This window comes from Archocentrus centrarchus, chromosome 9, assembly GCF_007364275.1.
Source record: "Archocentrus centrarchus isolate MPI-CPG fArcCen1 chromosome 9, fArcCen1, whole genome shotgun sequence".
NCBI lineage: Eukaryota > Metazoa > Chordata > Actinopteri > Cichliformes > Cichlidae > Archocentrus > Archocentrus centrarchus.
Window position 1 is genome coordinate 15,122,919 of NC_044354.1, and position 15,299 is coordinate 15,138,217.

The 15,299-nt window shown below is 40.3% G+C and overlaps 1 protein-coding gene across 2 annotated transcripts; it reads right to left on the reverse strand.

The window, feature by feature from the left end:
• Positions 1 to 424: 424 nt before the first annotated feature.
• ddhd2 (DDHD domain containing 2) lies at positions 425 to 14,425 on the reverse strand. 2 transcript variants are annotated; one of them, XM_030737092.1, is made up of 20 exons: positions 14,272 to 14,375; positions 13,993 to 14,040; positions 13,608 to 13,796; positions 11,409 to 11,601; positions 9,718 to 9,911; positions 9,465 to 9,554; positions 8,664 to 8,784; positions 8,484 to 8,573; positions 8,267 to 8,408; positions 7,939 to 8,147; positions 7,779 to 7,840; positions 7,558 to 7,674; positions 7,316 to 7,411; positions 5,821 to 5,997; positions 5,685 to 5,711; positions 5,089 to 5,244; positions 4,647 to 4,749; positions 4,398 to 4,559; positions 2,411 to 2,579; positions 425 to 2,325 (listed from the first exon to the last, which is right to left on the reverse strand). In XM_030737092.1, exons 3-20 carry the CDS (start codon positions 13,725 to 13,727, stop codon positions 2,244 to 2,246), a joined length of 2,310 nt encoding a protein of 769 aa, XP_030592952.1. In that variant the 5' UTR covers positions 13,728 to 13,796; positions 13,993 to 14,040; positions 14,272 to 14,375; the 3' UTR covers positions 425 to 2,243. The 2 variants fall into 2 exon arrangements, with proteins under 2 accessions (XP_030592952.1, XP_030592953.1); XM_030737093.1 differs by lacking the exons at positions 5,685 to 5,711; positions 13,993 to 14,040 and having other exon boundaries at positions 14,272 to 14,425.
• Positions 14,426 to 15,299: the final 874 nt, after the last annotated feature.

Consider the following 15,299-nt stretch of genomic DNA (forward strand, 5'->3'; position numbering starts at 1 on the left):
TAGCGAGCCATTTGGGCGCGCCCTTGCCCGAGCCCATTAAAATACTTAAATTTTCACCAGGTGTGACGCATGTGCAAAGTTTCATGAGTTTTTGAATATGATAAAGCCCCCAAAAAGCCAATTCATTTGCCTGAATAATAATAATAATAATAATAATAATAATAAAAAAAAAAAAATAATAATAATAATAAACGAAGCAATTACAATAGGGCCTTCGCACAGTTCGTGCTCGGGCCCTAATAAACGAAGCAATTACAATAGGGCCTTCGCACAGTTCGTGCTCGGGCCCTAATAATAACGACAGCAACAACAATGCAAATTGGATTCTTTCAAATTCATAACAAGCATTCTTTAATAAGCCAAAAAGAACACATCAACAAATTTGTAATACTTTATTATGGCACAAAAAACATGTAACCACATTTACAGATAGAAAAAAAAAAAACAAAAAAAAAAAACGTATTTTTTGGTATACAACATGTCAGTATCAAGTGTCCACAAGAGTAGTTATGGTTTTGAAGAGGAGTCAAGGACTATTGAGTCCCATTTTTACTGTTTATCCAGTCTATGGTTTACACAGTAAAATTTACAGACAACTGTTAGGTTCAAGAGAATGTTGTCATGGTAATGGTGCATTCAGTGCATTTCTAAACAGAAGAAAAACAAACCCGAGCAGGTTAATTTATTTTTTTGTGCAGATGTTTCATGCAGAGGGCTGTGGTACCCTGATAGTGTACAACAAAGGAGTCTAACAAAGGGAGATTACTCTAACAGAGTTTCTAATTTGTTAGTCTTGACCTTATGTTGGTTGATATGCAAATTTAGCTTATATATAACACTGATAGTTCCAAAAAATATACTTCTATATAAAATAAATAACTTTGAAACATCTTTTAATATATCTTGTCCTTGAAATGAAATTCATATGATTTTTACAACAAATTTCTATTGCTGTGTGCATAATATTTATGTAAATTTTAGGGCCTAAGAAATGAAACTGGACCAGAATATGTTGCAAAACTCTGTGCTAGTATAACAAGAAGTGCATGCAGTACAAACAAAAAAGGTGATTTACAATGCAAAGGAACAGAAAGATGTATGATTTGGCCCATGATTAATGCCAAAGTTACAACCGCCTGCAGACTGTAGCCTGGATCAGAAACAACTATATTTTAGAACAGACAATATATCACCGGGCCAAATGCAAAAGAATAAAGAAGAAAGTGGTAAAGGTGGAATGGCTCAGATCTGAGGGAGAGTGGGTGGATGTGGGCTTTCCATAAGTTTACACAATCTTAAAACATAATATACCAACACACACTTGCAGTGCATACAAAAAGACAACCAGGCTTTTGAAGCCCCTGCATTTCCATATCTTAACCCCAACAATTCTTCATCATGGTTACTTCATTCAGATAAAGGTGGTAAACATGAACATCACTTACATTAACAGTACAAAACTATGTTTGTGAAGTAACACGAGTGACACCAACATTACTGTAACATTGCACAAATGTACAGGGTAGCAGCTTTGGGTTTCAAGTGTGTTTAATGCGGGAAGATAAAATAAAGCTGCCAGAAAACTTGTAACATAAACTTTCATTTTTCTATTTATAAAGCAAGCATCCTATAGTTGAACAAAATAACTTTGTCTGGGTGTTTCAAAAGGTAAGGTTGTTGTGCTATGAGTGTGCTTCCCTGTTTAAAACACATTATTGTTATTATAATTCTACATTGCAGGCTGTGTATAGTGTTGGGAAATATATAAAATCTTTTTACAGAATTTGGTATTTTGACTATATGATGGAATTTGTAAATATGTTTTTGTTGTGAAGTACAAAGAAGTGAGGTCTAGTTTGACATGCAACAACAAACATGTACACAAGTACTGTGCGTGTTTTCTGGTAGGTGCAAGCACGACATTTCAGTAAGTGGTAAAGTGCAAACTGAAGAAAAAGAAGAGTAAAGAATGATTAAAAATTGTGCAACCAGAAGCACGGCAGTGCTTCCTGCAGGGGCATGAAGCTGCTGCTATCCGAAATTAGGTTTAACGGACATGTGTGAACCTAGATCACCTGACTGCAGTCAAACTGCCTCCGCTGATGGGGGTGGAGAGATTCTAACAGTCGTGTATCATCCCGACAGTAAGGCATTCTGGAAAAAGATTGTACAGACTCTGGCTCTGTCAGCTGTCCTTCATTTTCTTAACATCAAGCAAACATTTCTTCATTCATACAACGTTCCTACTGTTGTGGCTGCTCAATGGCTACACCTAGGTTGTCGTAAATCTCCTTAAGCAGCAGGAGAGCTGTATCCTCCGATTCCCTAACAAACAGACAGACAAACCTTTTATTTGACGTAAAAAATTAAAATCATTCATGCAAACCCTCCACAGATACCAAAAACTCACCAGTAACACAGATGAGACTGGATGGCAAACAGGTACTCGTTGAAGCTCTCAATGGGTTTCTCCTGAAGCACGTAGTCAATGCGTCGTCCTCCATTCAACATCCCCATTTTAATCTCGTGGTGGTCTCTCTCTTCTGCAGACTCCGCAGACTCTGCTTCGTCACATGCTCCTGAAGGGACAGAAGACAGATGAGGCTGCGCAGGCACTAACCCAAGTAATCTGTTTTTAACTTATCCTATTTGGTAAAACAATAACAAATAAAGAATTGAGAGGAAAGAAGGAAATACGTGCTGCCTGCAGTGAGCAATCCTCAAACTAAATTTACAGAATGCAAGTTAAATGCAAACAGTGCAGTTAAATTCACCTCTGCAAACATTACTAAGATGCCTAACATTACTCTAAAGCGTCTACTCCAAACATCAATCAGTGACTGACTTCTCTCAGAATATACTATCATAATAATATCAGAACAGACTGTGATGCTAATAAAGTTCAAAGGACTCTGTAGTTTATATCTACTCTTCTATAAAGTAAAAGAAATGTGATTTGTAATTCATAACATATCACCTATTTAGTGTACTGTTCTCATTTTGGTACTAAGCAGATTGAGATCCTGTCAGATGGAGTTTGGGTGCTTATGTCATGACATTACTTAATAGGTGATTTAGGCTAACAAAGAACTGTTTGTATTGGTATACTATACTAGTGAAAGTTAGTTTGTTAATAGTTGTCTACTGTGCCAATTTAGTTGACCTGATGCACTCTAAGGTGCATGTACAATTACGAACAAATCACAAGTAAACGTCAGTAAGTTGAGTTAGTTTTGCAGTGAGTGACTGATCTGCTTATTAGAATGTTATGGATCCCCCGAGGCTCCCCACAAAGCCCCAATGCACTTCTGATGAACCCTTTGCTGTTGGCTGTCAGTTTCTCAATGTATCTTTGCATGCACTGGCTTGTGATAATGACACTGAAACATAGAAACTCTTAAATAACATTCCATTATATTACAGTTGTAAATGAATAGCTGTGAGATCCAAGACAAAAAAAGAAAAAAGAAAAAAAGCTATCTTCTCATTTAATTGCAGGACGTGCACCCACATGTAGCTACTGTAGGAGATCTTCTAGTAATAAATATCACATTCACTTCATACATGCTAGTGCTACTTGTTCAGCTCACCATTTTATTTGTACCAGTTTATGACAGTGAGGATCAGTCAATTAATTCAGCCAGTCAGAACGAAATGCAAAAGGGAGAGGCAGAGGCCTAAAGGAGATGTCAGTAAAGTAAAATAGATGGACATCAGGCGGTAATAGTTAGGAAAGGGGGAGGGAAGCAGAGGAGCAGTGGGAGCCTGAGGCCATATTGACCTACAGTACGTTACATAATATTCACTCTTTGTATGGGAGCAAATGTGCCACAAACCTCTGCAACTAAGCAGCAAAGGGAGGAGAAATGGTAGTTAATTCTGCCTCTTTTATATGAATAATGGAAACATGTTAGTTTTCTAGATCACTGATGTTAGCTGCATACATAGGCTTAAGAGTTCTTTAAGAGAAGACTGAAAGGTCATTAAACCGAGCTTACAGCAGCTATAAAATATGACTTCATTACTTATTTTCTTAATTAATTCCAGGCAGATGACTATACTAGCTTACCTCGAAAGTAAAGCCTATAAATGCCACTGGGCCACTCCTGTATTTTAGTCCAAAACTGAGCTCTTTTGTCTTCCCCCTTAGAAGAAGCAGTGCCTGACGCTGAGGCTGAAGTTCATAGTAAAGTAGTAAAGGGTGAGGGAAGCAGGAAAAAACACCAGGGGAAGCAGAACAGAGGAGTGCAACATGCAGAGAGGGGTGAGAGGAGTATAAGGAGACTGGGTTAGATGCACACTCGTGCACAGTCTCAGTCTCACTCACTCTCACACGCACGCACGCACGCACGCACACACACACGCACACACAAAGCAAATAAACATGCTTTATCTACCCTGTGTCTCCTCAAGGTTGCTCTCTGTTGTAGTTTCTCCTTCCTCCCCTGGAGGCAGTGCAGCAACGGGTAGTCTGGCAAAGGACTGCCACGCAGTCCGTAATGATCCCAGTACATTGTTCTTCAAATCCATGCTCATTCGTGTCAAGCTGTCCTTTAGTTCTACCAAACAAAGCAAAACGGAGATGAGCATCAAACAAATGCTCCTACAATAGTACAGCTTAATAAAGTAAAGAGAAACAGTCATACCCAGGTGCATCCTCTTGCGGCCTTTATGGTGAGGGATTAGCATGGGCTCCAGATCCACCTCAGAAACAATCATGGGCTCTATCCGATAGGCAACAGGATCATACTACACACAGATAAAAGCCATAAAAGATGACATCTTTCATCATGTGAGTAGAGAAACATTCTAGTAGGATGTTGCCTATATGCTAAGTTTTTTTTTGTTTTGGTTTTTTTTGGGGGGGGGGGGGGCAAATCCCTTCGCTTAATCTCGGATGCAACAAATATATAAAGAAGCAGTAAAGTGCAGTAAAGGCTGTTTGTTCTACTAGTTTTCTTCTCATTACCTGATATCTAATGCTGTCATGTTTTCACTTCCTTTTTTTTCTACCAATATTGGCAGATGAAATCCTTTTAAGATATGAGTGTCAGAATTAGCACATGCAGTAAATAAGGAATTACTCACTGGGTGGTAGATGTTGTAAAAGCTCTTGCAGGTGGGGAAGGCATAGTTTGGATCGATGCATTTAAGCCCGCGTACAGTCAGAAACATACCAATTGGAGAACCAAATGCAAAGAACGTCTGAGGGTGGAATTCAAACTGCGGGTAATCAATGGATACCTGTGGAGAAATGGCAGGGTCGGTTTGTTACAGCGTGTTATGAATTTGATAGTTTTTGTTGCAGGACACACACACCCACTGAGGTAGATGGAAATGAGACATTTTTCCTTTGGTCTGCAGTGCTGTCTGAAAATATTACAACATCCACGGAGTACACCAGAAGGTGAGGAGGAGACCAGAGAGATGACCACTCATGCAGGATTGATTCATGTGAAGACAGACTGTGGCCCTTGGTTGTACATTTCAATGGGACAAACTTTGCACCCGAATAACAACACAATGTGACTTAGCAAAAATTATGTTTCTCATAGAACTGCTATAGTTTAGCTCCCCAAAGAGCTCCCTGTTCACTAAAAATGAAGAAGAAACTTCAGGCACAATGAGGTCAAAGACAGCAAAGGACAAAGCTGAACACTATGTGGACACCAACTGAGACACACCTGTCCCTTGGCTATGCCTCCATTGGTCTGTCCAGGCAAGCGGCGGGGAGGGGAGGAGAGAAGCAGGAAGATGATGCAAAGCTTCACCTCCCACGCACAATTAATCATACTATATTTGATTACATGTGTGATGTACCTGTCCAATGCCCACATCAAAGTACTCATAGTCCACAGCACTGGTGACAGACAGCGGTCTGTGTAACTGGGACTGCTGAGGCGGTAATCCTGAAGAATCATTACCATCCTGATCGCTTGTCACTTGAGGTAAAACTTGTGACCCTGGTCCCTGACACACTGCTCCTGTCCTGCAGTCCTATTTATAAGAAATATAAAACACTATCAGCAGGTTTTCTAAACAGGGATTAAGCCTAATCCCAGATTAAAAGAAAAAAAATGTAATAAAGACCTCCATATCTAGGATTATGATTAATCCATGACAGAGAAACTGAACCTATATGTTTGAAATCTAGACACTGATAATATCACATCAAAAGAAAAAGGAGAAGCTAGCTATGATGGAGCTATGAAAATAGCTCCATCTAATGGCCTCACTTAATTGTAAACCAGTTCCCTTAAATAAGATAATTACATTCTGTCTTGGGCATTAAAAATATGTATGTGTAAAATACACCATATTGCCAAAAGTATTCGCTCATCTGCTTTCACACGCATATGAATTTGAGTGACATCTCATTCTTAATCCACAAGGTTTAATAAGGTGTCGGCCCACCCTTTGCAGCTATAACAGCTTCAACTCTTCTGGGAAGGCTTTCCACAAGGTTTAGGTGTGTTTATGGGAATTTTTGACCATTCTTCTAGAAGCGCATGCGTGAGGTCAGACAACGATGTTGGACAAGAAGGCCTGGCTCACAATCGCCGCTCATCCATGTCTTTATGGACCTTGCTTTGTGCACTGGTGTGCAGTCATGTTGGAACAGGAAGGGGCCATCCCCAAAATGTTCACACAAAGTTGGGAGCATGAAATTGTCCAAAATGTCTTGATATGCTGAAGCATTAAGAGTTTCCTTTCCTTAGAACTAAGGGGCTGAGCCCAACTCCTGAAAACAACCCCACACCCTAATACCCCCCTCTAACAAATTTTATGCTTGACACAATGCAGTCAAACAAATACCATTTGACTGTGGAATTTTTTGTAGTGAGCAAATTTCACGACTGGACTTGTTGGACAGGTGGCATCCTATCACGGTACTACGCTGGAATTCACTGAGCTCCTGAGAGCGACCCATTCTTTCACAAATGTTTGTAGAAGCTGTCTGTATGCCCAGGTGTTTGGTTTTATACATGTGGCCATGGAAGTGATTAGAACACCTGAACTCAATTATTTGGAAGGGTGAGTGAATACTTTTGGCAATACAGTATATGTAATGTAGAGAAAAAAACAAACAAAAAACAAAACAAAAACCAAGCAGCATACCCAGCATAAGTTAAACAAGCCACAATGCCCAAACATTTTTAAAATATTAACATGGGAACCATAAGGACTGCAGTTTTATTATTTAAGTAAATGCATATTAATGCAAATCATGATTATCCTCAACTATATTTCATTTAGACAAAGTACATATAAAAAAACAAACACACACATAATTGAAATGAGTGAAATGCCTGACCTCTGGAAGCCATTTCTTTCTGAAATAATTCAGGATCTTCTTCCTAGGTCCAAGAGGAATTCCTAAATCTTTAAGATCACTGTCACTGCAAAGAGCCTAAAAGAGAGGATCAGTGGGTTTTTAGGTTGGGCCAAATTTGCCTCAAAGAACTTTATATTGTAAACAGTATACAACATGTAATGCATAGATAAAACCTGCCGTTGCCTCACTGTGTATATTCATTATGTGTGTGTTTACGTTACCAGGGATTCGAGGTCAAGGTTTTCATTCTGTAGTACATCCAGATATTGCTGCAGGCCCAGTCTCTTCAACGTCTGCTCCAGTGTGTCACAGTTCAGACGACCGGGTTCCCCAGAGATCTTAAGTAGACACAGAGACAGAACTGAAAAACCTTTGGAGAAATATGCAATCTTTTCTAGTCAGTAAACTTGCATTACTCTTTACTGTGAATGTCATGTCGTACCCCCTCTCTGGCTTGTGATTCTTTCCTCTGATTGGTTAGCAGATCAAAAAGGATTAGTGAACCTGCAGAACAAGAGTCAAAGCAGTACATTTGAAACTCAACATTTTTAGGTTCCACTTCCTTGTGACTGTGTGAGTTTCTGTGTTTGCACATTTCTAACCCAGGCTGTGGCCTACTACTGAAACTGCCCCGCTGAACTCTGGGTGTCTCTGCTTAAAGAGGTCATGTAGCCTGTTGAACTCAGAGGCCACTGTATCCACTATGGTCTGGCAGTAAGTGGGGCTGTTATAGAAAAATAAGTCCAGCAGCGTGTCGTTGGTGAAATGTCTCAGCCTGCTGATGCTGGGGAGAGTGATCCTCTGGATGTCCCTAGGAAGCGGAGCAGATACAGAGAAAATGGAGAACAAGAGAAGTGTTTGGCAGAGACATAAACACCGACTGTCACAGAAATCTTGTTTTGTAGACTCCCAATTTCTGTTCATACTCACTCATCTACACCAGTGGCATCCCCATGTAGAGCACTGTGCCAGTTAACTGGGAGGAACTCTACACGGCCCACCTGACCTTCCTGCTGAGCACGCTTATAATGAGAGGCCAGGAGGGATAGGGAAACACTCCTGAAGTCATTTACTGAAAAGATATTAATAGAGGTCATAAACACACATAGAAACATTCATATATATCTAGATTAACAAACAAACTTACCACACTGTATGATAGATCTGAAACGCAAGTCACATGCAGGGCCAATGCCATGCACCATGAAGACAACGTGGTCCACCTTTTCCGGTTCACCTGGAAAAAACACATGCTGACTGTGTAGGATACTGAAACTGGTGTACAGTAGATTTCAAGACAACTCTTACAGCATACCATCATACTTACCGTCAGGTATTTCTACAGAGATGTTGTCTACTCCCCTCTTCACAGTTCTTGGCCGGGTTTGCTCTGATGGGGAGGACACCCAGTCATCCTGCAATCCTATTGGCTGATACTGCATTATCAGCTGAGAGCAGAACAGTCAAAAGAGACTTATAAGGGGGGTAAATATTTGAAATATATCTATTATTGTTTCAATGATTTTGATTCATTTTTGGGGCATTTTTGCCTTTATTTGATTGTGCAGCAGGGAAGAGGAGTGAGGGTGAAGACATACAGCAAGGGGCCACCGGTCAGACTCAAACTTGGGCTGCTGCATTTGAGTTGTACGGCTTATGGTCGCTTGCTCAACCAGTGAGTTAAACTGGTGCCCATATCCATTTTTTTTAATTCTCTTTATTCATTTTTTTTAAAAAGATAAATGAACAAGTAAAATACAAAAAACAAACAGATAGGCATGCTGCTAGACTGATACATAAAGCAATAATAGTGCCATCAATAATAGTGAGATAATACACTAATAGATACATTGCAAAATATTATACCATAATTCTTAATGCCTCTTGCAAATTGAAATTTTAATAATCTGATCCTGTTCCCTGTGATGAGAGCACTGGGTTATCTGTTCATGTTGTTATAAGACGAGGAGGACGAGTGTTAAATATTTTTCTGAGTGCGCTCCAAGCCCACAACACATTATCATTATCAGAGGGTTGGTTTTGGCAATATTTCAGCCACACTAATACTTACTGTTGGGGCTTTCTCATGAACACAATTACTGTGTGATATGATAACAGCAGGCTCTACCTTGGGATTGTGTAAGATGACAGTCTCTCCAGTGGGAAATTCCAATTTCTTCTTCCATTCATCCAAAGTCACTGCTTTCTTATAGGCATCCTGAAACATATACAGATATTAAAAGAGTTAATAAAGCATAAAGTTGGGAAGCCTATAAAGTCGTAGTGTAGACAGCTGGGGCGGGGGGGGGGGGGGGGGGGGGGGGGGGGGGGGGTTTAAAAATCAGTGCGCTGGTAAAAGCTAAGTATTTGTGTCTGACTACCTCCAGATCTTTGCTGAAGTCCTCAGGATATGGCATGAATCTGGTGTCTTTATCTCCTTTGTAAAACCAGGTGCATCGACGGACCTCAGATGGAGCTTGTTCCCAATACACAGCGTAACGCTTCCTTTCCTTGACGTGTACATCATATCGCTGTCCTTCCACAGCTACCACCACATCCTTCTCCTCGTCTCTGACTGTGATTTAAACACATACACAAGCAGATATAAAGAAAGAAAGCATTCTGGTGCTCTGATAATGTGTTCCCTGATGTTTTAAGTGCACTGTTGTACACCAGGAGGGACCCAGGACCCACTGCACCACCGTAGGATCTGACAATGAGTCCAAGGATTTCATCTTGATACCTAAAGGCAGTCAGGGTGCCGTTGCCTACCCTGTAGAGGTCTGTGCATTTGTGCCACCCCAGACCATCACTCAACAAACCAAACATGCTGAATGATGTTACAGGCAGCATAACGTTCTCCATGGCTTCTCCAGACCCAGGCTCACCCTGTCACATGTGCTCAGGGTGAACTTGCTCTCATCTCTGAAATGCACAGGGTGCCAGTGATGAGACTGTGCTGGGTGACACAGCAAACCTTCTGGCAATGGCAGGTTTTGATGGCCCATCCTGGAGGAGTTGGACTACCTGTGCAACTTCTATAGGGTCCAGGTATTGACTCATGCTACAAGTAGTGAGACTGACCCTAGCCAAATGCAAAACTAGTGGAAAAGTTTTGCATTTCATTAACACCAAAGCAGTTAAAACTGGTTAACAACCCTACCTAACTACTTAACAGGAAGTTTTACTTTGCAGCAGTTATTGGCCAATCAGCAGTGACTTTACCAGCAACACCAAATGGAAGATAAGTATATTCTTCTGAAATAATAAATAAAGATGTACCTACTATAAACACACTGTCCGTCTCACTCTTTAGAATCCTTAGATTGCTGCAGATTCATACTTTTAAAAGATTTTTAAAATTATTCACTGCTGTTTTTTTTTTTAATCACTTTTTTTACTTTGGATGGGGATATTCAAGACTTTAGTGTGTCACTGGGATTTCATTACTCTAAGACACACCTAAACCAACGCTGAAGCTGAACTTCAGTTTGTTAAACTGTTAGTAGCAGATAGCATGTCCTAACATATCAGTCAAATGGCCTACTGGGCATTAGGCCCATGATGACAGTATTGTTTTGAAATTATATCTTTCCATGAGCTGCTCTGGGAAAACTCACCCCATTCTTAGTAATAATGACACAGGGATTATGGATACAATAAAATCTGGCCTTCCCTTAAAGGAAAATCACCAGTTCTAATAAAAAAAAATATTGTTTTTAACCAATTTTTCAAGTGGGGTTTTGGTTTTTTCAATTATAGAATGCTTTTTATGGCCAAAAAAAAAAAGAGGAAAATGCATAGACTTTTGTTAAGCAAACTAACAGAGATTCACTGCCTTGCTGGACGAGGACCAATTGGGCTCATATTTGTACAGTAGTTACGCTCCCAAAGGCCCATTTTAAGATGGAAAAAAAAAACCCCTGCTGACATAGAATAGAATAGAATGCCTTTATTGTCATTATACAGGATGTACAATGACATCCTGTATAATGATAACCCCTGACAATCTATTTATAATAATTTACATATACAGTATACTTTGTAATGTGCATGTAAAATACAGTCTTACTGTTGGTGAAGGCATTCTCTAATTTGTCAGAGTCTTCTCTGCTGAAAGGAAGCCAGGAGGTGTTGTCATCAGCACGTCGACAGAAGAACCAGTGAGGCTGAACTTCTCTGTAAGGAGCATGAGCTGACTCCATGTCAAGCACCTCAAAAGAGGATGCTGAAGAAGGAGAAGCTTCATCCACCACAGGTGAAGCCTGAAGAAAATTATGGCAACGTGATCAAAATCTGAAATCAGTATTTCTTCCTGTGCTTACTCTCTTTGGAACAGTGCACTGTTCAACTCCGCAATTACTAGAACAAAGCAGTCTGTGCCTTTCTATAAAATTCTATCAAGCAAGCCCTGACCATCAGACAGAGCAAGGGCCAGTCAGGACAGACAGGATGAGGCCTCCTCTTTGTGAGGCACACAAAGCCCTTTTTTATTCTTTCCTCTACAAGCTTCCTCTTGTCTGTTCTTCTTTCCACAACTGATAAAAACTACAGCGTGCAAACAATCTACTTCCACTGAAAATCCACTGTTAACAAACAATGATAATTTTGGCACTGCTCTGTGTCAACCAGTGCCTGACACAACACCCACCCACATCACACGCAGCTGCCAAATCGGCAAACAGTTCAGCATGCATACAGCATCTGGACAGATTTATAATATGATTGACAATAAACTGGAATTTGAATGGAGCACCCTACCTAGGAATTAAAAATTGCTGTTACCTCACAAGTAAAATATTCCCCTGAGCCACATAATTAACTATACAGCACACCTCACATGTAATACAAAATGACAAGAAAACATGCTTTAGCAACAAAACTATCAGGAATGTAAATGATAAAACATCATCAGAGTCAAAGGCAGCGATATTCTGACACTTGCCCACATGATTATGCCAGGACTGTCATCCCCTTTTGCATTACTTGCTTTGCTTAAAACTTTACAATGAGTGAACCCACAAAGAAGAACAGTATATAATGCACACCTATTTCCCTACTCAAATGCCACTCAAACTGCAGGTGGGTCATAGGTGACCAAGAAAAAATATGGAGTAAAGCTAAAGCCCCAGTCACACAGGCCTAGAGACTTACCAACGACTGCCTTGCAACCATTAAATTCAAATTCAAATTTTCATTCACTGAGAGGTTGGTGTCAGGGAATACACATTTTTCCTCTAGCGACCAGTGTCTGCCAAGGGTGGCCAGTGACAACTCTCTAGGCCTGTGTTACTGGGGCTTTATTTAGAATAATACAGCTTTAATATCTTGATGCATGCTCAATAATCCAGATAATGAAATCCCAAAAAGGCTAAAGAAGTCACTTGGATGAGTGATGAAATGTTTATCCCGCATCCAACGCTGCATCCAGATAAACAGAATCACTTTCTGGGATGATGACTTTAATAATTTCAAAAAACATTTACCGCCATTATCCCACTATCCTTTATTTATTTGTCCTTTATTAAGTGGCTCTGTAGAGTAGTGGTTTACACATTCGCCTAACAAGCAAAAGACCTCCAGTTCCTTTCCAGGAGGAGACACATATCCACTAGGGGTTGCATCAGGAAGGACATCTGGCATAAAAATCTGCCAAATCAAACATCCAGCGCTACCTGCTGTGGCGCCACCTTACGAATAAGTGACCAGCCGGAAGCAGCTTATGCTTCTTTCCTTTGTTTCTTAGGTTTAATGATTAATAAAAATCGTGCGGTATGAATTGTTTTTCGGCATCCCATAAAAAGTGTGAGCACCACTGTCCTAACCCTTTCCCCAGGACCACACTCACCATTTCCCCTTCCTGTCAGTCAGTAATTAAAGAACATTGAAGCCGTTTTTGTTTGAGAACACAGGGTCCCAAACAATCAGTCTGTACTTTTTCATCGGTTAATGAGATTTACTGAGAGCTGATTTCAAACAGAGGCTTGTGGAAAGCCATGTCATTGTTGGCAGACTCTTAATCAACAGCACTTTTTCAAACTCACAATCACTTTAGCAAAAGATAAAGTATGACATTACTGGCAATACCTTCAATTTTTTTTTGATGCTAACAGTTCATGTTTTGTATAGTGGTTTCTATCACCTTTTTATGTCTGGTCAAACAAGTTTGGACTGAATTCATATTAGGTTTAGTGAACACACCAGCAAAATTTACACCGACACACACTCACACATCTATAGGTGTAAATACTGGTTACACATGTACCCTCACCTGATCTTCAGGTGTGCTCCCTGTGGGCACAGGCTTAGTGGAGTCGTCAAGCAGGTTTTGGGTGTTGTCGCTTGGGGTAGCCCGTGACAGACCCCCCTCTTCACACTGACTGACTGACATGAGCCCGATAATCAGCTCTTACATGGAGGGGGAAGAAGGCCACACCGAGCTCTACATGTATGACACAACCTGTTACAACATGTAAAAACAAACAAATGAAAGCCTTGCATCACGCTGTGGTTGACAGAGCATAAGTGGTGGGGACAAAGAAGAGCCAGCTAAGCGTTTAATCCCAACTCCGAGGATAAACTGGCAGCTGCCTCCTCAGTCGCTGGTCAGCAACAGTGAACAAAATTGAAATATAAACAGCTAAAAGTTAACTCACACAGTGGGGGTATCATGAGTTACGTTGATGAGCGTAGCACCGGAGATTCTGCAAATTATTATGACAAACTATTTAATGTTGATGGTTAACTGTCGTACTGTTAGCGTTGTATCTTAAAGGATGCAAAAAAGTAATACAATCGCTGAGGCCAAAGGTGGTTTTGAGGTTTATGCTAACTGAGCTGGACGGGACACTAATATTAAACTCTGTTTTCGTGTCCTCGTTATTGTTGTTAGACATTACAGCATTAGTAACAGATAGTTGTTGAGTTAAACTCACCGACGACTTCACATAGACCTAATGCAAACGATCTGAATTGTTTGTTTTGTTTGTTTGTTTTCTTTAGCTCGCCGTGGCTAGCTCGGCTAGCCAAGGACAGCCTCCTGAAACGATGTTAGAGTTCAGTGTCCTCGGAAATATGAAGACTACCAGATGAGCATTCACGATTGACTACAGCAAGGGTCAAACACAGGCTCGTGGTAAAGACATCAATGTGGGAGTTTTTCTGATGCCAATATTTCCCAAGTGTGATCATTAGAAGGTGAAACACGTCAACATAGCGTCTAGTACTAGCATTAGTTTCCTTACAAAATAAAATAAAAACATCTTCAGGAAAGTGTTTTTTTAAATATATATTTTTACAGCACTAAGTTATTATGAAGCAGTTACAGTAGACATTTTTTTTAAAAGAACATGCCAAAAGATCAACTAAAAGAGCTGCAGTTTCTGAATCAAACTTAAATCTACAAGGGGCACCTGAAGGTAACGTTACGTTTATCACGTCCTATGGGGCGTGGTGAAAACGAGGTGCACTGCACTCGTATTTGACAGTTGTGCGTTCATCCAATTATATACTATAATGTAAATGTGATGAATTTCAGAAGGCCAGCAGGCACCATAAACTGTGATATTTTGATCCTGTGTGTATATCCTGTAAATATGGCAGAATCGACACTAAAGTTGCTTTTTGTGCTGACGCATGCTTTACCTTCCTGTCTTTCATCTGAGAGGTGTTTTATAATACCATGCCCGAATATACTATGATGACTAAAACATTTTTTTCCCATGACATTCTAGCAGCCTAACCCAAAAATGTTAGTACGTGTTTGGACTGAAATCTGCACAGGTATGCGTAAAATGTGAATGTAGTAGGTGTACGCTTCTCAAGATGAGTAACCAAGTCATACACGGACACACCCATTTGTGGAAGGCTTGCTTTCTCACGGTTGTATTTTCTGCAAACTTAGTAAACTGTCACAAAAGAAGAAGCCTAGAGCTTGCACCCAGCAGGACTAACTTGGCGTTAG

Coding starts and splice junctions, on each gene's coding strand:
- ddhd2 (XM_030737092.1), bottom strand. CDS start 13,727: ATGTCAGTCAGTCAGTGTGAAGAGGGGGGTCTGTCACGGGCTACCCCA. Junction 9,912..11,408: donor AGAGAATGCCTTCACCAACA/GTAAGACTGTAT, acceptor TTTAAATCACAG/TCAGAGACGAGGAGAAGGAT. Junction 5,245..5,684: donor GAGGCATAGCCAAGGGACAG/GTGTGTCTCAGT, acceptor ATTTCTCCACAG/GTATCCATTGATTACCCGCA.